The sequence below is a fragment of the Microcaecilia unicolor genome, chromosome 7, assembly GCF_901765095.1.
Source record: "Microcaecilia unicolor chromosome 7, aMicUni1.1, whole genome shotgun sequence".
Taxonomy (NCBI): Eukaryota; Metazoa; Chordata; class Amphibia; order Gymnophiona; family Siphonopidae; genus Microcaecilia; species Microcaecilia unicolor.
Genome location: NC_044037.1, coordinates 183,451,004 through 183,476,567, shown reverse-complemented (window position 1 = coordinate 183,476,567; position 25,564 = coordinate 183,451,004). Strand labels below are relative to the sequence as shown.

General features: G+C 43.1%; 1 protein-coding gene across 4 annotated transcripts in view; it reads right to left on the bottom strand.

Moving 5' to 3' along the window:
* ADARB1 (adenosine deaminase RNA specific B1) overlaps positions 1-25,564 on the bottom strand; it is a 418,661-nt gene that overhangs the window by 60,133 nt on the left and 332,964 nt on the right. For 3 of the 4 annotated variants that reach the window (XM_030208743.1, XM_030208744.1, XM_030208746.1), the window contains one exon: positions 19,927-20,849. In XM_030208743.1, the coding sequence (XP_030064603.1) occupies positions 19,927-20,849 (923 nt within the window). Of the gene's footprint in view, positions 1-19,926; positions 21,798-25,564 lie in introns of all 4 variants that reach the window. The other variant, XM_030208742.1, reaches the window with a different exon arrangement.

The window sequence follows — 25,564 nt, the reverse complement described above, 5'->3', positions numbered from 1 at the left end:
CTTTAAGGGCCTTGACGGTCAAACAAAGTTTTAAATTTGGCTCTGTACTGTACGCCAGTGAAGTTTATGCAAAAATGTGATGTGATCACATCTTTTACAACCTTCTATTAGCCTTGCTGCAGCATTCTGAATCAATTGGAGCAGGTGCAAACCCTTTGATGTCAGACCAGTGTAGAGTGCATTACAATAATCCAGTCTTGATGTTATCATGGCATGCATAACTAAGACAAGGCTTGCCTTCTCAATGTGAGGCAACAGGCAGCGTAGTTGTCGCAAGTGATAGAAGCTGCTCTTGAAGGTTGATTGGATTAGGGGGATCAGAGTAAGCGTTTGATGGGGAGTTCATAGTAAATGCATCCTCACTTTAATATTCCCTTAGCTCTTGTTTGTCCTGCTTGTCTGTCCTAATTAGATTGTAAACTCTCTCGAGCAGAGACTCTCTCTTCATGTTCAAGTGTACAGCGCTGCGTACATCTAGTAGCGCTTTAGAAATTATAAGTAGTAGTAGTAGTAGAAACTAACCACACTCAAAATTTGATCCACACCACTCCATTAACATCATACTTTCTTAATTTCTTCAATAACAGATCCATATCCACTGTATGAAAAGCCAAAGAAACATCCAAGGATACAAGACAAAAACTGTGTCCTCCATCCATCCTCCATCAGATAACAAAGAGGATAACAAGGTTTCAACACCATGTCCTGCCCGAAAACCATACTGATGGTTATCTAAATAAATACCTTGCATCTTCAACAAAACCCACTAACTACTTCAATACCACCTCCTCAATTACTTTCAACAGAATAAGCACCACTGAAGTAGGTCTATAGTTTCCCAAATTAGCAACATCTAAGGTGTCTCGCTTCAAAAGAGGTTTCAAAGTTGCCACTTTACACTTCTCAGGAACTCTCCCTAAGCTCAGTGACTTATTAACAGTGTCAGTGCAGGAGATACGTCATTCGCTAAACATCTTAAAACAGCTCAGAAGCAAGGGTCAATCAAAGATTTAGGTGGAGTAAGAGAGCTCACACCTCCTCTTCTGTGGCCAACCTAAAATCAGACCAATTCACTTCACCATCTCCTCCATTCTCTACCTTCCTTACCAGTCCTTGATCAAACAAAAAATCCAATCTTTCCATCTCCTGAACCAAAAATTGAGCAAACTTGCTAGCATCAGGTCCTACCACAGTACTTTTATTCTCATGCCCCTGAACCAACTCTCTCACTGTATTAAACAATTCTCTATGCCTATTCAAAGATTAATTCACTCTTGTCTTACAAAACTTATTCCTCTCTTCCTCACAAATCCACAAATATTCTTTCAATTTCAACTTATAACTATCATAGTCATCCACATCCCTGGATTTCCTCCATAGCCTCTCACTCTTATGTAATTCTTTCCTCAACTGAAGTCTTCCATGGACAAGTTTTATAACACTCTCTAAAGATAACATCCTTCACAGGAGCCACTATATTGTGTGAGTTCTGTAAAGAGGAGTACCATTTAACAACAGCCTCCTCCAAACGCAAAGACGAGATAGCCAGTCCTTTTTCAAATCATGCAGTTCAAAATTTGTTCTAACCTGACCCACTCTCAAAGCCTTCCCTGCCACTGCCCCACATTCACTAAGTCATAAAGTGAATGTAACCAGTGCGTGATCAGTCCACTCCACAAAGGTTACCACAGGGGACCGACAATAACTCCTGAGTTAGTACTGGAGGCAACAAAATCAAATCTAGCACATTACCAGCTAAATGTGTAGAAGAAAAACCAATCTGATTAAAAGATAAAGCCTCCATGGTCTGAAGCAGTGACTGTTCCTTATTCAAAACCCCCATATTACCAACATGTACAGAAATATTAAAATCACCTAACACATATAACCTGTCAACAGCTAGGGGTAAACTGAACAAAAACTCAATAAATGGAGAACAATAAGACTTCATTATTCCAGGAAAAATATACACTCAAATCCAATTCTTTACTGGATAAAACTAAAATCTCTCCAATATCTGTAGCTTCAGAACAAATCAGTTTAAATTTCAATTTCAAGTCCTATCTGAAAATTACCACTACAACCCCTCCTCTTCTTGAACTTCCTATAAACCCATGCCCATTAAAACCCCCTGGACAGCACTGATTCACAGAAACCACATCCAACGTCAATAGGCAAGATTCTGTAATATATAAAATATCAAAACCCATTTTCCTAATCAGATCACAAATCATAGATGTCCTATTTTTTTTTTTTTTACTGACCTAGCGCATTCACTAAGCCTACTTTCAATAATTCTTCTTTCAAAACTCGTTCCTGCACAATATCCACATATTTTAAATTCCCTTCCCTACTAGTCCCCACCCATTTACGCCCCAACAAAGCAGCCAAGGCACCATACCTCCCCCTCCTATCACCTCAATACCACTCTCATCCTAACACATTAATTTACTCATATAACCCACAAATATCTCTCAGTACCAACACAGACCCTTGGGGAACTCTACTACTAAACTTTTTCCTTGTGGAAAACTGAACATTTAGTCCTGCTCTCTGTTTCCTGTCTTTTACATAATCAGTTTCCAATCCACTACAGGGTACCGATTCCTATTCCATGGCTTTTTAACTTCCTGAAGCGTCTGTCATGATACACTTTGTCAAATGGTTTTTGAAAATCCAAGCTATTAATAAACCAAATGGAGGCATCACCATAGACTACACTGCCCTTGCTGAGCCTGTTCCCAGATGTGCTACAAAAATCAACAACCCATGATACGTGTACAATTCATCAATACGTCTTGTAATGCTGACCCCAGAAACACCACTGTGCACACCTCCACCTACTGCACCTCCTGAGACCCAGCACCAGCCCCTGCATGAGCACACAATCGAGAGAATACACCAACTGCCCAAAACACCCACTCTCCCACCACCGAGAAACAATCCAGACACACAGCACCAGCACAAAGCACTCACTCTCCCAGCACCACCAAACCAGTTAAAACAGCACAGTGATAAACTGGGAGTCGACAAACAGAGGAACACAGAGATAGACAAGCAGATAGGGATATAGAATGGGAGGTGTGGGGGTTTGAGGACAGCGGTTTGGTGAGAGAAGGGGGGCCAGATACAGAGGAAGGGATGGGTGTGGATCAGGGGCTAGCAGGTGTGGGCAGCGACTTGAGGAAGTGAGATAGAGGAGGCAAGGCACGAAATGTAAAGTGAAAAGGTTCAGACTTGGACAAACAGACAAAGGTAAAAAAGCACTCAGCAACTCTCCACTCTCTCTCACAAATGACCACTTCCACCTCTCCACTCTCCAACTCAACAAAATCACAAATGGGTCTAATGACAGGTTTGGCCTTACCCTAGACGCCTTTAAAGGCGGTCTAATGCCAGACATTTTTTTTCCTGCCCTAGGGAAGTCATTTCGCTATCCGTTATGGGCTGGAAATATTCCATCACGTAATACCGCCCATGTCACGTCCACTAAACACCCCCTCTGGGAACCTTTTCTTGCGAACGACCAGTGGTCTTGGGCGTTTTTCCCCCCTTTGATTGTATGCTTTAGATGTTTTTCTGCAAAAAAACGTACATCTGTCTGTTATGTCATTTTTTGGACCTTTTTCTGTATAACAAATAAGCACCATAATCTTCTATTAAAGTGTGATTCCACTTTTGTAGGTCATATTATCCAATGCCCTTGCAATCTTTTCTAGTTGAGAAAAACTGAGATGTTTTAGAATCTACATAGAAGAACATCACAGCACTGTTAGGGATACTGTACTGAGGCACCAACTGTATCCCATTGTTTGACGGTTTCAACACAGATTTGAACCCCTTGTTTGCTTTGTTATAGATTGTGTTAAGATTGAGCAGTAGGAAAGGAGACTGGGACGGCTGTAAGCTTGAGGTCAGCAATGTTGGATCTTCGTTTAAAAGGGTTAAATTCTATTTAATTGAGATATTCTTTCTGAAATAATAATGACATCTTGTTAGAATTCCCATTTGAAATCCGTGGTTTGCCGAAGGTCTGCAAGATTATAAAACCAGTACTTGGCATTTTATAAAAAGAATCACCCTCTTGAGATGTCAATTTTTTTTTTTAAAGAAGAAACAGAAGGCTGTAGTCTCAGACAAGTGCTTCTTTTCAATCAAGTGAATTCTGGGTTTGTATTGTTTTTCTAATTACTCCTTTTGTGGGTTTAAAAGGAACCTCTGATGCAGCTTGTCAAATATGCTGGCCAACACTGAAGATAATGAGTTTCTTGGCAAACCTGAGGCCTACTGTATTTCAACATGAAGTACAGTACATTATTGTTTGAAATCCACATGATTAGTTTTTGCACATATCATAGATTTAGATTCAATTTACAAGGGGTTTTGACCAATGTTTTAGAGCAGGTAAAACATTTTTGTCTTTCTGAAGTCTTTTCTTCCCTTTATAAAATAACAGCAAAAATTAAAAAAAAAAAGACTCCTTGAAGGATGATAAGCATTCTACAGTGGTGAACTGTACAACTAATTATCATCAGTGGTTCCCAAAGCTGGTCCTGAAGGCAACCCAGCCAGTCAGGTAATGAAGATACTTACCTGTAGCAGGTATTCTCCAAGGACAGCAGGCTGGACATCATCACGCATGGGTCGTTGTCTGCGACGGCCCAGGAGCTCCGGAATTTAAAGAAAAAACTTCTAACAGCTCTAGAAGCAGCGCGACGAGCGCGGGGACAATGCACCGCGCATGCGCGAGTGACTTCCCGCCCGCGCGCTTTCCTCAGTTATATAACAAGCAAAGAACAACTCCAAAGGGGAGGAGAGAGGGTTGTGATGATGTCCAGCCTGCTGTCCTTGGAGAATACCTGCTACAGGTAAGTATCTTCATTTTCTCCGAGGACAAGCAGGCTGGACATCATTACGCATGGGGTATCCCTAGCACCCTAGCACCTTATCCTCTTGTATCTCTGACCTCCTCCCTTCCATCTTGTCCTCCAAATCTGTTGACAAAGCTGTCTCCATTTACAATGCCACTCTCTCCTCTGCTCTTGACACCCTTGCGCCGCCCATCTCCCGTCCCACAAGGCGTACCAATCCCCAGCCCTGGCTGACCCCTTGCACCCGATACCTTCGCTCCTGCGCCCGTTCGGCTGAACGCCACTGGAGGAAATCTCGCGCCCATAATGACTTCATTCATTTCAAATTCATGCTATCCTCCTTCCAATCCTCCCTATTCCTCGCTAAACAGGACTATTACACCCAATTGACTAATTCCCTCAGCTCTAACCCTCGTCGTCTCTTTGCCACCCTCAACTCCCTCCTCAAAGTGCCCTCCGCTCCCACTCCCCCCTCACTCTCTCCGCAATCTCTGGCCGACTACTTCCGTGACAAGGTCCAGAAGATCAACCTTGAATTCACCACTAAACCTTCTCCTCCTCCTATAACCCACTCTCTCAACCAACCTACCCAGGCCTTCTCCTCTTTTCCTGCTATCACCGAAGAGGAAACCGCCCATCTCCTCTCCTCCTCGAAATCCACCACCTGTTCCTCAGACCCCATCCCCACCAACTTACTTAACACCGTCACTCCTACTATCACCCCCACCATCTGTCATATCCTCAACCTCTCTCTCTCCACTGCAACTGTCCCAGACACCTTCAAGCATGCCGTGGTTACACCACTCCTCAAAAAACCATCACTTGACCCTACCTGTCCCTCCAATTACCGCCCCATTTCCCTCTTACCCTTCCTCTCCAAGTTACTTGAACGCGCCATTCACAGCCGCTGCATTGATTTCCTCTCCTCTCATGCCATCCTCGATCCGCTTCAATCCGGTTTTCGCCCCCTACACTCGACAGAAACAGCACTATCTAAAGTCTGCAATGACCTGTTCCTCGCCAAATCTAAAGGTCACTATTCAATCCTCATCCTCCTCGACCTATCCGCCGCTTTTGACACTGTCAATCACAACCTACTTCTCGACACACTGTCCTCCTTTGGGTTCCAGGGCTCTGTCCTCTCCTGGTTCTCCTCTTATCTCTCCCATCGTACCTTCAGAGTGCACTCTCATGGCTCATCCTCCTCCCCTATCCCGCTCTCTGTTGGAGTTCCGCAGGGTTCTGTCCTTGGGCCCCTTCTTTTTTCAATCTACACCTCTTCCTTAGGCTCCCTAATCTCTTCTCATGGTTTCCACTATCATCTTTATGCTGATGACACCCAGCTTTACCTCTCCACACCAGAAATCACTGCGGAAACCCAGGCCAAAGTACTGGCCTGCCTATCCGACATTGCTGCCTGGATGTCCAACCGTCACCTGAAACTAAACATGGCCAAGACGGAACTTATTGTGTTCCCACCCAAACCCACTTCTCCTCTCCCTTCACTCTCTATCTCAATTGATAACACCCTCATCGTCCCTGTCTCATCTGCCCGCAACCTTGGTGTCATCTTCGACTCCTCCCTCTCCTTCTCTGCGCATATCCAGCAGATAGTCAAGACCTGTCGCTTCTTCCTCTATAACATTAGCAAAATTCGCCCCCTCCTCTCCGAGCACACCACTCGAACTCTCATCCACTCTCTCATTACCTCTCGCCTTGACTACTGCAACCTACTCCTCACCGGCCTCCCTCTTAGCCATCTATCCCCCCTTCAGTCCATCCAGAACTCGGCCGCACGTCTTATCTTCCGCCTCAACCGATATACTCATACCACCCCTCTCCTCAAGTCACTTCACTGGCTTCCGATCAGATACCGCATACAGTTCAAGCTTCTCCTACTCACCTACAAATGCACTCGATCTGCAGCCTCTCCTTATCTCTCTACTCTCATCTCCCCTTATGTCCCCACCCGTAACCTCCACTCTCTTGACAAATCCCTCCTTTCAGTACCCTTCTCCACCACCGCCAACTCTAGGCTTCGCCCTTTCTGCCTCGCTTCGCCCCATGCTTGGAACAAACTCCCTGAGCCCATACGCCGGGCCCCCTCCCTACCCATCTTCAAGTCATTGCTCAAAGCCCACCTCTTCAATGTCGCCTTCGGCACCTAATCACTACACCTTTTCTCAGAAAATCTAAACTACCCCAACTTGACATTTCGTCCTTTAGATTGTAAGCTCTTCTGAGCAGGGACTGTCCTTATTTGTTAATTTGTACAGCGCTGCGTAACCCTTGTAGCGCTCTAGAAATGTTAAGTAGTAGTAGTAGTAGCACCCAGGCTCACTCAAAACAATGAACAATGGTCAATTGGGCCTCGCAACGGCGAGGACATAACTGAGATTGACCTGAAAACAACACAACTAAGTGAGAGTGCAGCCTGGAACAGAACAGAAATGGGCCTAGGAGGGTGGAGTTGGATTCTAAACCCCAAACAGATTCTGCAGCACTGACTGCCCAAACCGACTGTTGCGTCGGGTATCCTGCTGAAGGCAGTAGTGAGATGTGAATGTGTGGACTGATGACCACATTGCAGCTTTGCAAATCTCTTCAATGGAAGCTGACTTAAGATGAGCCACTGACGCAGCCATGGCTCTAACATTATGAGCCGTGACATGTCCCTCCAGAGTCAGCCCAGCTTGGGCATAAGTGAAGGAAATGTGATCTGCTAGCCAATTGGAGATTGTGCGTTTTCCGATGGCAACCCCCTGTCTGTTGGGATCAAAAGAAACAAACAACTGGGCGGACTGTCTATAGGGCTTTGTCTGCTCCACGTAAAAGGCCAATGCTCTCTTACAGTCCAAGGTATGCAACTTGTCCTCACCAGGGTGGGTATGTGGACAGGGAAAAAATGTCGGCAAGACAATTGACTGGTTCAGATGAAACTCCGACACCACCTTCGGCAGGAACTTAGGATGAATGCGGAGAACTACCCTACATGAAATTTAATGTAGGGAGCATGAACTACCAGAGCTTGGAGCTCACTGACTCTACGAGCTGAAGTAACAGCCACCAAGAAAATGACCTTCCAGGTCAAGTACTTCAGATGGCAGGAATTCAGTGGCTCAAAAGGAGGATTCATCAGCTGGGTGAGAACGACGTTGAGATCCCATGACACTGGTGGAGGTTTGACAGGGGGCTTTGACAAAAGCAAACCTCTCATGAAGCAAACAACTAAAGGCTGTCCAGAGATAGGCTGACCTTCTACACGGTGATGATAAGCACTGATTGTACTAAGGTGAACTCTTACTGAGTTAGTCTTAAGACCAGACTCCGACAAGTGTAGAAGGTACTCAAGCAGGGTCAGTGTAGGTCTAGGGCCTTGCTGTCACACCAGACAGCAAACCTCCTCCATTTAAAACCATAACTCCTTTTCATGGAATCTTTCCTGGAAGCAAGCAAGACTCGGGAGACACCCTCTGAAAGGCCTAAAGAGGCACCTTCTAAGCTCTCAACATCCAGGCTGTGACAGCCAGAGACTGGAGGTTGGGATGTAGAAGCGATCCCTCGTTCTCAGTGATGAGGGTCGGAAAACAGTCCAATCTCCACGGTTCTTCGGAGGACAAGTCCAGAAGAAGAGGGAACCAAATTTGACGAGGCCAAAAAGGCGCTATCAGAATCAGGGTTCCGCGGTCTTGCCTGAGTTTCAGCAGAGTCTTCCCCACTAAAGGAATGGGAGGATACGCATTACGCATACAGGAGACCTGTCCCCCAATGAAGGAGAAAGGCATCTGACGCTAGCCTGCCGTGGGCCTGGAGCCTGGAACAGAATTGAGGAACTTTGTGATTGTACTGAGTGGCAAAAAGATCCACCGAGGGGGTGCCCCACGCTCGGAAGATCTTGCGGACAACGTCCATGTTCAGAGACCACTCGTGAGGTTGCATGATCCCGCTCAACCTGTCGGCCAGGCCGTTGTTTATGCCTGCCAGATATGTGGCCTGGAGAAGCATATCGTGCTGAGTCGCCCAAAGCCACATCCTGACGGCTTCCTGACACAGAAGGCGAGATCTGGTGCCCCCTGCTTGTTGGTGTAATACATAGCAACCTGATTGTCTGTCTGAATTAGGATAACTTGGTTGGACAGCCGAACTCTGAAAGTCTTTAGAGCATTCCAGATTGCTCGCAATTCCAAGAGGTTGATCTGAAGATGCGTTTCCTGACAAGAGTGGGCCTGCTGGGGGCGAGCCTGAACAGGCTGTCGGGAAGCAGGAGTGTACCTACGCCTATTAGAGGAATAGGGAGCACTCCTCCTCCCTCAAAAAAAACTCCTAGAAGAGGAGGTAGTAGCAGAAGGCGTCCGGCGGGTGAGAGAGTCCATAGCATCATGGTGCTTCTTGAGGGAATCAACCATATCCTCAACCTTCTCTCCAAAGAGATTGTCCCCCTGGCAAGGAACATCCGCCATTCGGTGCTGGGTCTTCTGATCCAGGTCCGAGACACGCAGCCAGGAGAGTCTGCGCATCACAATACCTTGAGCAGCCACCCGGGATGCAGCATCAAAAGAATCAAAAGCTCCCCTGGCTAGGAATTTGTGACACGCCTTCTGCTGCCTGACAACCTGGTGAAAAGGTTCAGCAAGCTCAGGAGGGAGAGCTTCAACCAAACTGGACAGTTGCTTTATCGAGTTCCGTAAGTGGATGCTGGTGTACAGCTGGTATGTTTGAATCTTGGCCGAGAGCATTCCGGCCTGATACGTACGCCTCCCAAAAGAATCCAAGGTCCTAGACTCTCTGCCCGGGGGCGCCAAGGCATAGTCCCCAGTACACTTGGATCTTCTGAGAGCAGAGTCCACCACCATGGAATCGTGAGGAAGTTGGGCCTTCATCATCAGAGGCTCACCGTAGACTCTGTACTGAGATTCGGACTTCTTGTTGACCACTGAATTAGAGGGCAAGACCAATTTTGCAACATCATTTCCTGGAGTGTATTGTGCAAGCGGGCCGTTGCAACCTCTTTTGGCAGAGAAGGATAATCCAGGACCTCGAACATCTCAGCCCTGGGCTCATCCACAGCCTCCATAGGAAAAGGAATGTCCCTAGACATTTCCCGCACAAAAGATGAAAAGGAGACACACTCTGGTGGAGATTGTCTAACCTCAATAGGCGGAGTGGGATCAGATGGAAGCCCCTGAGAATCTTCCTCCAAAAAAAATCTGGGGTCTTCCTCCTCACTCCATGAGTGCTCCTGTTCGGTATCGGACAATAGCTCTCGAAGAGCAGCCCGAACCCAAGCCTGTCTCGACCTCGAGGATCGATGTCGTTGTGAAGGGCGTCGAGAAGTGGACCCTTGCCTGGACTCTGGCGAAGCTTCCTCCACCGACGTCGAGGGAGAGTCTACCTGGGTGGCAACCGGCTCAGGCACCGCAAGCGGTACCGAGGGCGGGGACCTCCGCACAGGAGATGGGCCAGACGCCGTCTCAGCAGTAGGTACCAGAGGCGCACGCACCTGTGGTACCGAGGCAGAAGGACGCATCATCATCCCTTCCAGAAGGCCTGAAAGCATGGCCCGGAGACACTCATCGAGGGCTGCCATTGGAACAAGCTGTGGGGCCGGTACGGGAGTCGGTGGCAGAATCAGATGAGGTTCGAGAGCCGGTACCTGGCTGCCAGACAACCGACGCATCAGCACCTCCTGAATGGAGGGTGAGCAGTCCTCCCGGCGCCGACGTTTCCTGGGTGCCGCATCCCTCGGCTCCCCGGAGCTCTCGGTACCGTGAGGGGAAGGAGATCGATGGTGATGCTTCTTAGCCTTCGCCCCACTCCCGTCATCGACACTCCTCGGTACCGAAGAGGACGTGGAATCCTCATGCCTCCTCGGGGCCGGGTCCGACTCAGGGCGGTCCCGGGGGGGGGGGGCTGCATAACAGTAGGCCTCGAGTCGGGTGGAGACCCACTCGATGCCTCACTGCTCCCAGCTGTAACAGGTCTCTCGGCAGCCATTACCTGGACTCTCGATGCTGCTTCCCTCGACGCCGATGTCGATGCTGACGTCGAAGGACCGGACCGATCTGGAAAAAGCTTCTCGCGCTGAGCCTCTTGAGCCACCTGGGTCCTTTTTTTCATCAATTTGCAAAGCTTACACGAAGCTGGCAAATGGTCGGGCCCGAGGCACTGGAAACTCCAAGCGTAAAGGTCGGTTGACGAGATGGTCCGGTTGCAGCGGGAACAGCGTTTGAAGCCGCTGGGAGTCCTCGATGACATGGGAGGAAAAATAGCGGTCGAAAAATTAAATGACTCAATGGTGCCAACTAAAAGGCATAAAACAGAAAAAGCAACAAGGCCGCAATCGGAGGAGAAAGGAAACTTAGAAAAACGCGAAAAACTAGGAAAAATAAGGATTTTTTTTTTGTTATTTCGAACAATAAGGGAGACAAAAAAAACAATACCTCGGAGTGCGTAAACGCGACAAAAAAAGTCTCCTGGGCCACAAAACACGAGGAGCGGCAGAAAAACAACCCCTCTTCACGAAGCGGAGAAAAAGAAACTGAGGGAAGCGCGCGGGCGGAAAGTCACCCGCGCATGCGCGGTGCGTTGCCCCCACGCCCATTGCGCTGCTTCTAGAACTTTTTGAAATTTTTTCTTTAAATTCCGGAGCTCCTGGGCCGTCGCGGACGACGACCCATGCGTGATGATGTCCAGCCTGTTTGTCCTCGGAGAATTTCAGGATACCCACAATGAATATTTATAACAGTGATTTGCATGCAGTGGAGTCAGTGTATTTACACCCACAAAAACCTGAAATATATTTTTAAGGCAAGACTTATCTTTACTAAGCCCATGCTGACTCCTTTTTGATGCTGCTTTTAACTCCTAACCCTTACTCGCTTGTTTAGTACCCATGTTTTATCATTCCCACCTTAGTAATTCCCTTATCTCTTATTTGTCCTGTTTGTCTGTCCTAACTAGATTGTAAGCTCTGTCGAGCAGGGACTGTCTCTTTATGTCCAGTGTACAGTGCTGCGTACGTCTAGTAGCGCTACAGAAATGATAAGTAGTAGTAGTAGTAGTCATCATTCCCATTAAGCCATGTCTATCTATAGAGTCAATAATTTTTTTTTAGCTTTCACCTTTTTGCCTAACACTGACCCAGTCTCACCAGCCTATAGTTTCCTAGATCAACCCTGGAGTCCTTTTTAATAGGGCAGCATTGCATTTAAAATTTGTAATCTCCATTAATCATGTGTTTTAAACTTTTGATCTCATGATTAAAGTTGGACCATAGCCAGCTGTTCATGGGGGGGGGGGGGGGGGCACAGAGATGGGCATGGAGCACTGGCCCTGCCTCCCCGCCGCTGTCTATGAAAGGGCTGGGTACGTTTGAAATAACGGGATCTTTGGAAAGGGGTTCAACTGCCCAGCCGAAAGCGCCTAGTATCATGACCATGACCTCGACCTCTGGAAGAACAACAACCACAGCCAACTGCCCTCGGCTGGTCTTCTGGAAGTTGAGGCACCTTGATATCTCCTAAACTCTTGACTAGCTTATCCAACTCACCTCCAAAGAAAAGAGACCACCAAAAAGGAAACGTACTCAACTTGGACTTGAAGGCGAATCCATAGACCAACCCTAAAGCCAAAAAATCCAGCGAGCCAACACTCCAAGCAAATCATAAAGGGCATCGGACAAAAAGACCGAGCCCATCTCAATCTTCGTCACCTCCTGATCAACCAAGGAGAAATCGTCTGATTCTTTATCCAACACTCGCTCAGACCACCGGAAGCATGTCCGTGCCACCAGTGCCCCTGAGACAGCCGCCTGTACTGCCAAAGCCAAAATATTAAAGGCATGCTTCCAGAGTGTCTCCAGACAACAATCTTGCGGGTCTTTGAGGGCTACACCCCCATCCATCTATATCATATTCTTCTTGGTCACGCCAACACCACTGAATCTACTACTGGAGGCTTAAGCCAGTCCTTGTTCTGCTCCGGTACTGGATAGAGCTGAACCATGGAGTGAGCCAACCTAAAGGGAGCGTCCGGGACGTCCCATTACACCTGAACTATATCTCTTATGTCCTGATGCATAAAGAAAGATCTACCAGGCTTTTGAACCCCTTTCACCAAGGGATCCACTTTGCTCGGAACCAAAGTCTCTTGAACTTCCTCAAAATTTAACGTGGATGTTACCACAGCAATTAACTCCTCTAAATCCTCCTTGTGGAAGACCGATGCAGTAAAAATCTTACATATCCCAGCGTTGACTATCCAGCGCTGACAAACCACACATCTGCGGAGCTTCTCTAACACAGTACTCTCTGAGCGGCTGCCACTTGACACTCCCAGAGAAACAGCCACACTCAACTGGACCAGGGAGAAAACAGAAAGCGGCGACATGCTGGTCTGATTTTTTTTTTTTTTTAAAGAAAAGCTGCTGCATTGCCTCTGATCTGAACTCTCCCTGTATTGGATTTTTTTAAAAAATACAATTCAGGCAACACGGCTGTACCCTGCAGCTTTACAGCACCCTTCCCCCGAAGGGGCATAGGCCAGCCTTCAGATTACTACCCTTGCAGCCTAGTGTGCAAGGAAGGTTTGGGGAAACAGAAGGGAGGAGGGATCCAGCCACCCAAGTGTGCACTCCCGAGGCAGTAGAAACCCCCGTGGGTCTCAGCCTCAGCCAGCAATTATCCCCAGCGGTGCACAGAGAAAGAAGAAAGCAAGAACTAAGGATTTTCCGTTTTTTTTTTTTTTAAAGACAGAAAGGCAAATAAAGAATGAGAATGAAGTGCTCACCATGTCTTTCACCTGCTGGAGACTGAGAATATTGAGACTTGCTAGGGCTGAGCTGGGCTCTTATTGGCTCTCTCAAGAAACATTGTTCTCAGTCTCCACCTGCTGGAAGGCGTGCATAACCCATCAGTTATGATGGGCCAGTCCAGAAGGATGCTAAGGAATTGAATCTATAACCCTAGCTTCCAGCCACGGATGAATCAGCTTAGACATTTGCTGGCTTTATTACCATAAGCATATAATTTAAACTTTTAATAACTGGATATCTTATTTTGCTTTCTCATGTAATTTGGTATTAAGGGCCATTTGCGTGGGGTGTCTATTATAGTGTTGACTCTCTTTTGCTAGGTCTTTCTCTAATAAAATAGCTTGATTCAAATTTTTTTTTCTGCTTTATAGTGTAGGGATATTTCCCTGAAGCACTGCTTTGGCTGTCTGCTAAAGAAGTATTGGATTGTCTTTATATTGTGCATTATGAAAAGAGTAAAGATCCCACCATTCTCATATTTCTTAACATGTACATCCTGATATAGGTACTTAGGAAATGTTCAGTGTGGGGAACATTGAAAATCTATAGTACCCTGCACATCTACCCAAACTAAACAATGATCTGCAATTACCTGATTTTCAATGTTAGCTTATAAAATCCTAGAAAACCAGCTGTGAGAAACAAAAATGTAGCTGAGCCTGGAGGCTGTGTGTGTGCATGAGCCAACTGAGTTTTTTGGTGGTGTGTAAAACCCTCCAGGCATCCAGCACATCCAAGCTAGAATTCAGGTAAAGGAAACCTCTCATAGGATTAACCTTGTCTAGTGATGATGGCAGTTTATCAGTGGAAGGGTCAGAGACCCTATTAAAATCTTCAAGCAGCAATATTGGATAATCCCCTAAAGTCCAACATTTTGTCATGACCTCCAGTAAAAAGGCGCGGCTTTGCTACAGGGGACAATAAATGTTGGCCACTATAATAGTGTTATGTTGCCAATTCAGCACCACTAATACATAATGGCCAGCTGGACTGGCGAGTACCTACATAGAAAGGATTTATCAATAAGGATGGTCATGCCTGCACAACGATCGCCAGATGAAGCATATACTACCTCTTGGACCTTTTGTTCTGAATCGGAAAATCATGTTTCCTGCAAGCAGGCTAACTGGATTTTTTTTTAAATTCTGACAGATTCTTATATCATTTTAGAGGAGAACCTATTCTAGAAACACTCCATGAGGCCATTCGAATGTTATGAGTCACTGAGTATCACTGTATCCAAGTTTTTTTTTTTTTAAACAAAAGACCAATACATATTCAGTGGCAGAGCACTGGACGCCCAACCCCCGTCCATATATACAACATTTTATATACTGTCTTCTTGAGAGAATCATGCAAAGTGATTTACAAAAAAAACATACATAATATTAAACATTAATAAATTTTTCTAAGACTTATAAATTCTATTTAATTGAGATATTCTTTCTGTAAATGGTACAATCAATGTAAAATGTGGCAGCCCAATTGGTCACTAGGAAATCATACAAACACAGAGCCACCCCAGTACTCAAAGATCTTCATTGGTTATTAATTGCAACCAAAGTAAAATTCAAATAGCTGGGTTTGACACTTAAAGCCTTAAGAAACCTCTGGCCTGGGTATTTATCAGATAGAATTGTGTTGGTATTTAATTTTATTTTAGTTACATTTGTACCCCGCGCTTTTCCACTCATGGCAGGCTCAATGCGGCTTACATGGGGCAATGGAGGGTTAAGTGACTTGCCCAGAGTCACAAGGAGCTGCCTGTGCCTGAAGTGGGAATTGAACTCAGTTCCTCAGGACCAAAGTCCACCACCCTAACCACTAGGCCACTCCTCCTACAAGTAATAAGACAACATTTAGAGTAATACATTCAATTTTGGAGAATGTACATTAAAAAGATATGAACAGGATGGAGGCAGTCCAAAGGGTTGTTACTAAAATGGTCAGTATGGAGAAAGATTTAAGGATTTCAGTTTGTATACTTTGGAAGAAGCCAGGAGACATTTAAATACCACTGTAGCATAATGCATAAGAGGAAAGTTTCTTTCAACTGAAAGGAAGCTGTGGAATGAGGGGGCATAGGATGAAGGTGAAAGGGGACAGACTCAAGACTAACCTAAGGAAATATTTCTTCATGGATAGGGTGGTAGAATATGTACAATGGGCTCCTGGTAGAGGTGGTAAAGACTAACACTGTGTCTGAATTCAAGAAAGCATGTGATAAGAACATAGACACCACCTAAGGTAAATGTAATTGGATACCTTCACAATATTATTTAGGATGACCATAGAGTCACATATCAAGAGGGAACAGGCTCATCTTGGCTCTACCTCAATGCATGTACAGAAGTAGTCATGATTTTTTATAAGAAAAGCAGGACTACACCTCCATGTATTCAACAGAACGACAAAATATCAAGCTGCAAATTCAATCACATTAAGTTATTCCTCACTGTGAGTCTTGTAATATTCAACTGTGAAATTAAATTGTATTATTTAAAGTCTTTTGAGCCACAGAACGCCATGTTTGAAGTTTTGGCACAAGGATGAGACTGGGAAGCACTCAGTCCACTGACGAAGCCTGGTTTAGAAGTGAAACGGAGAGCCCTGTTGAGTAGAAAGCTAAGTTAAGTGCTTTCAAAATGTTTACATTATTCCTTTGATTATAAGTACTGAAGAAGGGGTTGTAATGAAAACAGTAAGCGCACACACTAAAAATCATAAAAAAGTTACTATGAAGAATGGAGGTTTTTGACCAATGATACTATAGGAGTCTATGAACAGCCAGCACTTAGAAATCATATGTGCTGCTGAGCTAAGACACCTGAGGTCTTTTCCTCCACTAAAAAATTTTAAATAAAAAAAAACTTTAAATAATACAATTTAAGTTCGCAATTGAATATTACAAGACTCAAAGTGAGGAATAACAATGTGATTTAAATTTCAGCTTGATATTTTGCCATTTACAAGTAAATTCGCTGAAATTCGTGTCTACCTTGTTTTGCAACAGAATAAAGCCAGGACATGATCAAATTTCCACCTCTAACATGGATCTGTATAATCACACTAACAAAGTGATTCCCAAATCTGTCTTGGTGACCCTACAGCTAGCCAGGTTTCAAGAAACCCTCAATAAATATGCATGGGATTAATTTGCACACATCAGAGATACGGTGGTGGTGTGTGCAAATTTATCTCATGTGCATAGTTTGAAAACCCGACTAAGGGGTCACTAAGAGGTCAGCTTTGGGAAGCCCCGCCCTAGTAATACCCCAGCTATTGATATTTGATATTGACTAGGATGCCAGAGCCATTCAATGTATTTCTAAAATGAAATGCAATCATTGTATTCTGTATTATGCATTATTGTGTCAATATTCAAACAACACAGTCAGAATGTTTTAAAATCACTAGACACAGCATTTAAATGTATTCCATACATTCAACATCACTATCTGGATAGCAAGCGGAGCTGAATATATATGCTTAGCGGTGACCACCACTAGCTGTGGATAGTGGCTATATTCAGCTGAGTTGGGTAGCTGTGCTTTTTAAGTTTGGACACCCAGAATGTCCACCCTCCACTCATGCTTGGCACTATTTGGATAGTGCCGAGGCAGTCTGTAAGACTCAGCAGCATTATCCTGATAGTGCCTCTGAATGTTGGCAGATATGGCACTTATTTACGTACCAGCTGCTGCTATAGAGGCATATAAGCCAATAAAGGTTTCACAAACCACCATCTAGGATGCGATCATGAAAAAACGGTAGCTGAGTTGTAGATATTGATGGATAGCCACCTTAAATTTTTGTTTTATTTTTCCTATAAGCATTATCCCCCAAATTCTATATATGTCGCCCAAACATAAGTGTGCAATTGGGCCAGTTACCCATGTAACTAATTAGTACTAAACAGGCAAATCATTTGTGATAAATACCAATAACTGACATTAAAATCTAATTGGCACTAATTTGCAAGTTGCGTGTGTAACAGACTTTTGTCCCTATTCTATAAACAATGGGCCCCATTATAAAAGCAATTTAAATAGCTTGGAGAGGCTCTTGGCCGTTTAAATTGTCTGTCCAGGGCTAACTGGGTATTTTCAGGGGCAGTTAACCAGATAATGCTGAGAAAATGTCCAGTTAGTGCTCAAGCTGAAACCAGCTGCTTTGGGGCAAAGGGGTGCAGTCGGCAGTTAACCGGTTAAGACAACTGCATAAACAGGCCTGCATAAAATACAATCCTATCTTTATGTGGTGTTACATAGCAAGTTAAGTGCCTGACCTTGCATTTAATCGGCTAGGTTTTAGACAGCTCTCTATATCTGGAAATTCAATGCCGAAGCCTACATTTACAGCTACAGCATATGGCACCAATCTGTACATCCCTATTAAAATCAAGTATGCATTCCAATAGCAATAAGCACACAACCATGGAATGCACTGCCAAAAGCAACGAAAACAACCTACGACCACCTAAACTTCAGGAAATCACTAAAAACCAACCTGTACAGAAGAGCATACCCTACTGACCCTACATAAATGCCTACACTCTGCAACACAGCTAAACCAAAGATCGTACTGGACACTTTTAACCTTCCCCTCTTTGACCCCATTATGCCTGGATCAATTGTAACTTATTCGACCACAATATAACCTTGTATTTGTTTCTCTACCGATCTAGGCTTACGCCTTACAGTATTATGTAAGCCACATTGAGCCTGCAAATCGGTAGGAAAATGTGGGCTACAAATGTAATAAATAAATAAATAAATAAATATTCTATCACTACACCTATCGCAGCTATGAAGCCATCCTTCTAACCACAGGAGATCAGCCTGTTAAGTAGTCTTTGCTCTCTAGTCATTTGAGCAAGAACATGATATTCTATAGTACAGTGTTTCCAAAGTCCAGTCCTGGAGTAGCCCCCATGACGGTGAGGTTTTCAGGATATCCACAATGAATATGCATGAACTTGATTGGCATACACTGCCTTCATTATGCAAATCTCTTTCATACATATTCATTGTGGATATCCTGAAAACCTCACTGGCAAGGGGGTACTCCAGGACTGGACTTGGGAAACACTGATCTAGATCAAAGCAGTAGGGAACAGAGAACAATCTTTACAACATTGTTTTAAAGTAACAGCACATTATATAGTATTAGTTTTCTCTCAAAATACTTTACAATATTTAGCTGGGTTGTAAATGCATAATGTGAAATGTTTAACTTAGACATTTTGAAATTATACCGTCATTCAATGGTGCTATCCATTTAGGCAGTGCTGCTGAATATACTTGTATAAACTTGAGCAACAGCTTGGGAGAATCTCTTCATCAAGGCAGATAATAAATCCAAATAAACACATAACTTGAACCATCTAAGCTGGAAATTTCAACGTTACGCCTGCTGCTGATGCAGGCTGCTTGGTCATTTAACTTGCATGTTTAGTAGTTTAGATATATGTTATATGTCTAAATGTTTCAAATCTTAACCACTTCTCACACAAAAAAGTTTGGCTGAATAACAATTTACGGGCCCTGTTTACTAAGCTGTGCTGTAGGTGTGCGCTAATGCTAGAGACACCCATAGGAATATAGTGGGTGTCTCTATCGTTAGTAAACAGTGCCCTAAATGTCCAGAATTAACAGTTCAAGTAACTCCCCCCAAAACATTTATGTGATTAGCTTTGCTAACGACAAAAGTGCTTTTGCATATCAATCTGTGTGTGTTTTACTTGCTTTCTAGCTCTCTTTCACTAATCATGCCCTGGTTTCTTTAGGTACTAAATTAAGTTGTCTGTACTTTTATGTAACAAGTTATTACCAAGATCACAAGTTGCTTGTTAAAATTCTTACTCCTTGAGGCAGCTCTTCATCCTTTTATGCTATATTTATACAAACTGCAGGATGTACGGTATCAACAGCATTGGCAACGGGGGGGGGGGGGGGGGGGGGGGGGGGGGGGGAGAGACTGGCATAGAATTCTGACCATGAACAGTAAGATGGAGTGCTGATTTCATTTAAGGTAGAAAAGTCTCTATAGAAAGAGCTTCCATAACTGTTAATATGTCTCTATAAATAAAGGAAAAAACCCAAAAGAACGAGGATGAACATTAAGGGTTTTGCTTGTGTCAATTACCATTTAAAACATTATCTTAACCATTTTAAACAGCATGCATTTGATTTGTGCCTGAAGCAAAATAGTTAAGAAAGTATACTTAATATTTTTCCTCACCTGGGGTAAATGTAACTGGAGCCCTTCACTGGGAATGGGCTGACGAGAAGGAGTTTGGTCCAACTGCATATTAAAAAGGCATGCAAGCGTAGACTGAGCAGCCCGTGCTTTTGCAAGCTTCTTGTTCCTTCCTGATCCTTCAAATGTTTGACCATCTACAGTCACTGCCATTATAAAATTCTTAGCATGGCTTTCTCCACTTTCTGAGACAAACTCATACTTCAGACCAGGACGCAACTCATTCAGAATCATTACAGGATTCTTTCCACTTGAAGGATAAGGAGATGGTGTGGGTAGTGGCAACTGGACAAGATTACTAGAGCCAGTATTTGATAGACCGTAGTCGCCGGTTGAGTTAAAAGAGCCATTTCCATTGGGTCCCAAGTAAAAGTTATTTTCTGACTGCATTGGCGTTTCAAATCCATTGAAGAGTGTATCTGGAAAGTCAGCTTGGTCAGAGGTAAAGTCCGTGTTTACAGAGAGAGTTCTTCCCATTGCTAGATGTGCTTCAGATGCATTTGGAAACTGAACAAACGACCTTAGAGCTTTCTCAGCAGCATGCAGTTTAGCCTTCTTTTTGGTAGGACCAGAGCCTTCAAATGCTTGTCCGTTAACTTCAACAATCATCACAAAAACAGGAGCATGAACTGGCCCGGTCTGAGACATCAGCTTGTACTGCAAGCCAGGTTTAATTTCATTGAGCTGCATTAGGGCATTTTTTGGTAAAACAGGACCTGGTGTTTTCTTTCTCTTCTTGGGTCGAAACTTGGAGTGGCCATTGTTGCCCTCCTCTAGTGGGCGTTTTCTGTTGCTGCCACCCCCATTGGAAAGTTGAGTCCCTTCCACTGTAGCTTGCATACTGCTGTCCTTGGATGGGACGTTGTCCAGGTTGCGATTCTCTTTAACATCAGTGCTGCTTGAACCTGTAGTGCCCAGAAAGAGTAACTTACAACGCCTTCGTTGCAGGATCTTGTAAATGTAAAATTTATAGATTCCTTTATCTCTTTGTAACTGGCTTAGCGGTGTGTGCTTATACAGTCTTGCATTTGCAGGATACATACACTAACTAACACTAGCCCAGGAATGTCATCTCTCAGTATTGTCTTAAATAAGGGTCCAGCTTTTTTACAATTTATGTGCTGAAAAGGCTGGAGAAGATAAATGGTTATAAACTCATGAATGAAGTGCAAGATATTAAATAGGCGGCAGTTGTTTAACTTGTCAAACAATGCTAAAACAAGAGGACATATAATGGTACCAACAGCTAGCAATCTGAAAATAAATTACTGAAAGTATTTTTTCATGCAGAGCATAATTACACTGTGGAATCTATTGCTGGAGACCGTGGTCAAGCAAATAACATAGTGGGGTTCAAAAGAGTTTGGACAAATTCCTGGAGGAAATGTCCATAAAAATGTGTTAGCCAGGTAGAATTACGGAAGTTTGTGCTATTTTTTGGAAATCAATAGTCTCATAGAACCAGCGTCTGATACTTTCAATTTCAGAATTCTAATTCAGGCAGATTTAACACGAAAAAGTCATAGACCTCAGTGGTGACTTGTTTCATAAGAATTAGATCAACTCTTAGCTCGTCTTGCCTTTTCACTGTTCTATAGTGACTTTTAAATTTAACTCATTTTATTATTTTATTATAAATTATTTTCATTTTTTAAAAATATTTTTTAGAATACTTTTTTCTTTTATGTGAAACTTTAAACAAATTCACATCTGATCTTTAAATTGTTTAACTCATATCGCAATCAAGACTTTTTTCAATAATAAATGACTTAGCTTAGTTTGCTGTTATAGACAAAAGGACCGCTGGCCGACATGCGGCATGTTTTGCTTGTGCTGCATCAGGGTCCAGTCCACTAGAAAGACAAATTCAAAAATTTTATTTATTAAAAAACCTCTAGCTCAAAACTAAGCATACTTTATACTTAGAACCTACTTACCACAATGCTGGCCATGATATACAACTCCTTAAACATGGCGGCAAAGCGGACTATGTTTAAATGGTTCATACCACAATTCCTCACCAATCAGAAAGAAGCTAAAACCCTCAAGAAGGAACTAAAAAAGCTTTTTTGTCACAATAAGGATCCCCAATCTAATTGGCTATTGAGTCCCCTAAGGAGATAATGTGTCAAGAATATAAATCCAATGTTGGATGTGAATTTGTTTAAAGTTTCACATAAAAGAAAAAAGTATTCTAAAAAAAATTTTGTAATGAAAAGAATGTATAACAAAATAGTAAAATGAGTTAAATTTAAAAGTTACTATAGACCAGTGAAGAGGCAAGGCGAGCTAATTGTTGATCTGACTCTTATGAAACGAGTTGCCACTGAGGTCTATGACTTTTTCATGTTAACAAATCTGCCTGAATTAGAATTCTGGAATTGAAAGTATTAGACGCTGGGTTCTATGTGACTATTTTGTTGTATATTCTGGCCCCATCTGCTCCAATTGAGATTTCTACATTGGCTCTTTGAAGTTGATTCCTTGGAAATGAGCCACAATTCATCTATTCTCCGGGATCTTGTGACCCAGACTGGTCAGTACTCAAGACAGGATGATGGCTTCATGGACTTGGGTCTGACTCAGCATGATTTATGATGTAATGTTATTTAAAGGTGAGAAACCTCAAAGCAACCATCTGTATAACAACTACATGCGACACTGAAAGTCTACTATTAAGGGGTCACTTCTCTGCTATCATTTCAATTAAGCTGATACATAGATTAGCTTAGAATATCTGTGTTCTCATGCAAATTAAGGAAACTGTATAAGCAAGCAATTTAGCTTAATAATCAGTTGCTTAAACCACATTACAGCTTGACATGATTGGGCATGTAAGTCTGTTAACTGTAACTCTGGCAACTAGAATGGAATGTATAAGAACGCCCAGAAAGAATTAGAACAATCGGACATTGTTGTATTTTATAAGAACTGCTTGGATTTATATGTGGTATATAGAATACGCTTAGGTGGACTTCACTGTGACAAAAACTAAGAGCACCCATTTACACCAACGAAAATATGGTGTCTATCCCTGTGTGTAGATTTAGTAGCACTGGGTCATATTCTATAACAGATGTACATTTTGGAACGCCCAAGAAATGTCCATTTCTCCACCCATAACCACACCCCTTTTTAGCTGCAAGTGTTACAATTTAGGCGCACTGCGTTACAGAATATGCTTAGGGATTTGTGCACATAAATTCTAATTACTGCCAATTAGTGCTCATTATTGCTTAAGAGCTGTTAACAATGCTAATTACCTGGAATCTGTCTGAGTTTCCACACGGAAATCTAACTGCGCTATATAGAATCCGGGGGTAAAGGGCCCTTTTACTAACCTGCGTTAGGAACTAATGCACAGCTAACACAGCAAAAATGGCTTAATGCAGGATATGCTAAAGGGTTCTCTATTAGTTTTGCCATCTGCACGCACTAAGCATGAGGTATTTTTTTTTGGGGGGGGGGGTTCAGGAGGGGGCATGTCAAGGGCAGAGAATGGGCATGACGCGTTAATCAGCTAGCATGCTGACATTACCGCTGTGCTAACCAGTTAGCATGTCCATAACATGGGAGCCCTTAGCGCCTCCTGAATAAGTGGTAAGAGCTTCCATGGAAATCTTTTTAAATGGCTGCATGCTAATGCTAACATTAGCTCGTGGCCAAAGAAAAACATATAATAGAAAAGGGCTAAATTTACAGTCACACTAGAAATGGGCTTAACATGCAGGTCATTTCTTAATGCAGCCATGGGTGTAGTTTAACAGTTTCATTTGGGGGGGCAAAGGGTGGGGCGTGTCTCTCTCCCCGGAGTCTTCCAGTGGCACCCGGTATCACCCTCCTCCGTCTTCCAATCCCCCAAGCCACCGGCAGACTCAGCAAAAGAAACACGCATGCTGCTTTAGACCTGCCTCGGAGGTCCTTCTCTCTCCTACAGCTTCCCACCTGCACGGGAACAGGAAGTTGAAGGAGAAAGAAAGGCTTCCGGGGGCAGGTCTAAAGCAGCATGCATGCTTCTTTCTTGCAGAGGCTGCTGGCGGCTTGGGAATTGGAGGATGGGGTGGCAGCTCGCCCCCCCCCCCCCAAAACTATGCCCATGAGTGCAGCTTAGCAAGTCCATAAACTATTATTAAGATGGGAATATCCACTGCTTATTCCTAGGATAAACACCATAAAATCTGTTTTACTCTTTTGGGATCTTGCCAGGTATTTGTGACCAGGATTGGTCACTGTTGAAATGGATACTGAGCTTGATGGACCTTTGGTCTGTCCCAGTAAAGCGAAACTTATGTAATGGTGAAAATGTTCTTCATTCCACATTATGAGTTCTCTCTAAAATATGAAAGACTAATATTGAAAGCTACAAAACATTTTGTCTGTCAATTGGAGCCAATATGTCGGAAATTCTGGGTTTGTCTAATGTGTTGTTTAAACAATGTGACTGAAGGGGAATATACATTTGCAGTCGTTAGAGGCATTTAGAACACAAAACCTCAAGCACTATGAACAGTCTGCAAAAAAATATAAGATATGAAGATCTGAAACCTAGATCCATTGTTTCTGCATTTAAATTGATTGCTACTCTGAACTTGCATATGGTAAATTGTTTCCTTAAGTTGCATTGATACACATGCACACACCACTAGCCAGTTAACAAAGTTGATGGAACAGTTATTAAATTTTCATTTATAACATCCTCCAGCAAAAGCTCGATAGGTTACTCCTTTCGGCGCTCAGAACAAAAGTCCAAAAAATAAAGACAAAGTAGAGATTCAGTACTGGTTAATTTGAAATAAATTAAAACAATTAGTAGATAAAATACAATGGGGGTGGGGTAATAGTTATATTACCACCATATTAAAAACTAATTATTAAATTGTCTTATATCTTGGTTATGTATGTCACCAAAAAGAAAAAACTATTTCAAGTATTGTACAGCTATTATATACAACCTAAGTGGCAACATAAGAGGTATATTTGGTATGTGACAATGTTTAAAAAAAATCTCTATGTGCCATTGTATTATTAAAATATATTACACATTTCAAATACAAAATGGTAACTTACCTGTGATTCTAGTTTTCTGAATGTATAATAGTAACCTCTATGGATCCCCACTCATGGTCAAAAGGCTTCTAGTATAAGACATTAGGAGAGGTGCACGATAGACCAGTGTTTCCAAATCCAGTCCTAGAGGCACACCTAACTAGTCTGGTTTTCTAGAAAACCATAATGAATATACATGAAACAGATTTGCATATCTTTGAGGCCTACTATGAAAATCTATTTCATGCATGTTTATTACAGATATTCTTAAGACCAGGCCAGTTAGGTATGTCACCAGGGCAGGCATGGGAATCACTTGGATGAATACATGTCTATTGCAATTAGATTTTTTTTGTTTTTTTTGTTAAATTTTCTTTACTTAAATCCCTAAATAAAACATGTTCCAATTACAAAAATAAGTTAATAGACTATTTTTTTTTCAACACAAAATTTCCTTTACAAAGCTTCCATAGTCTATGAGAGAACCATATATTGGCCTTTTGAACAATAGAAGCCAACATCTTTTTTCATTTTTTTAAGATTATAAAAACTGGTGTTCAACAAAATGAATCTA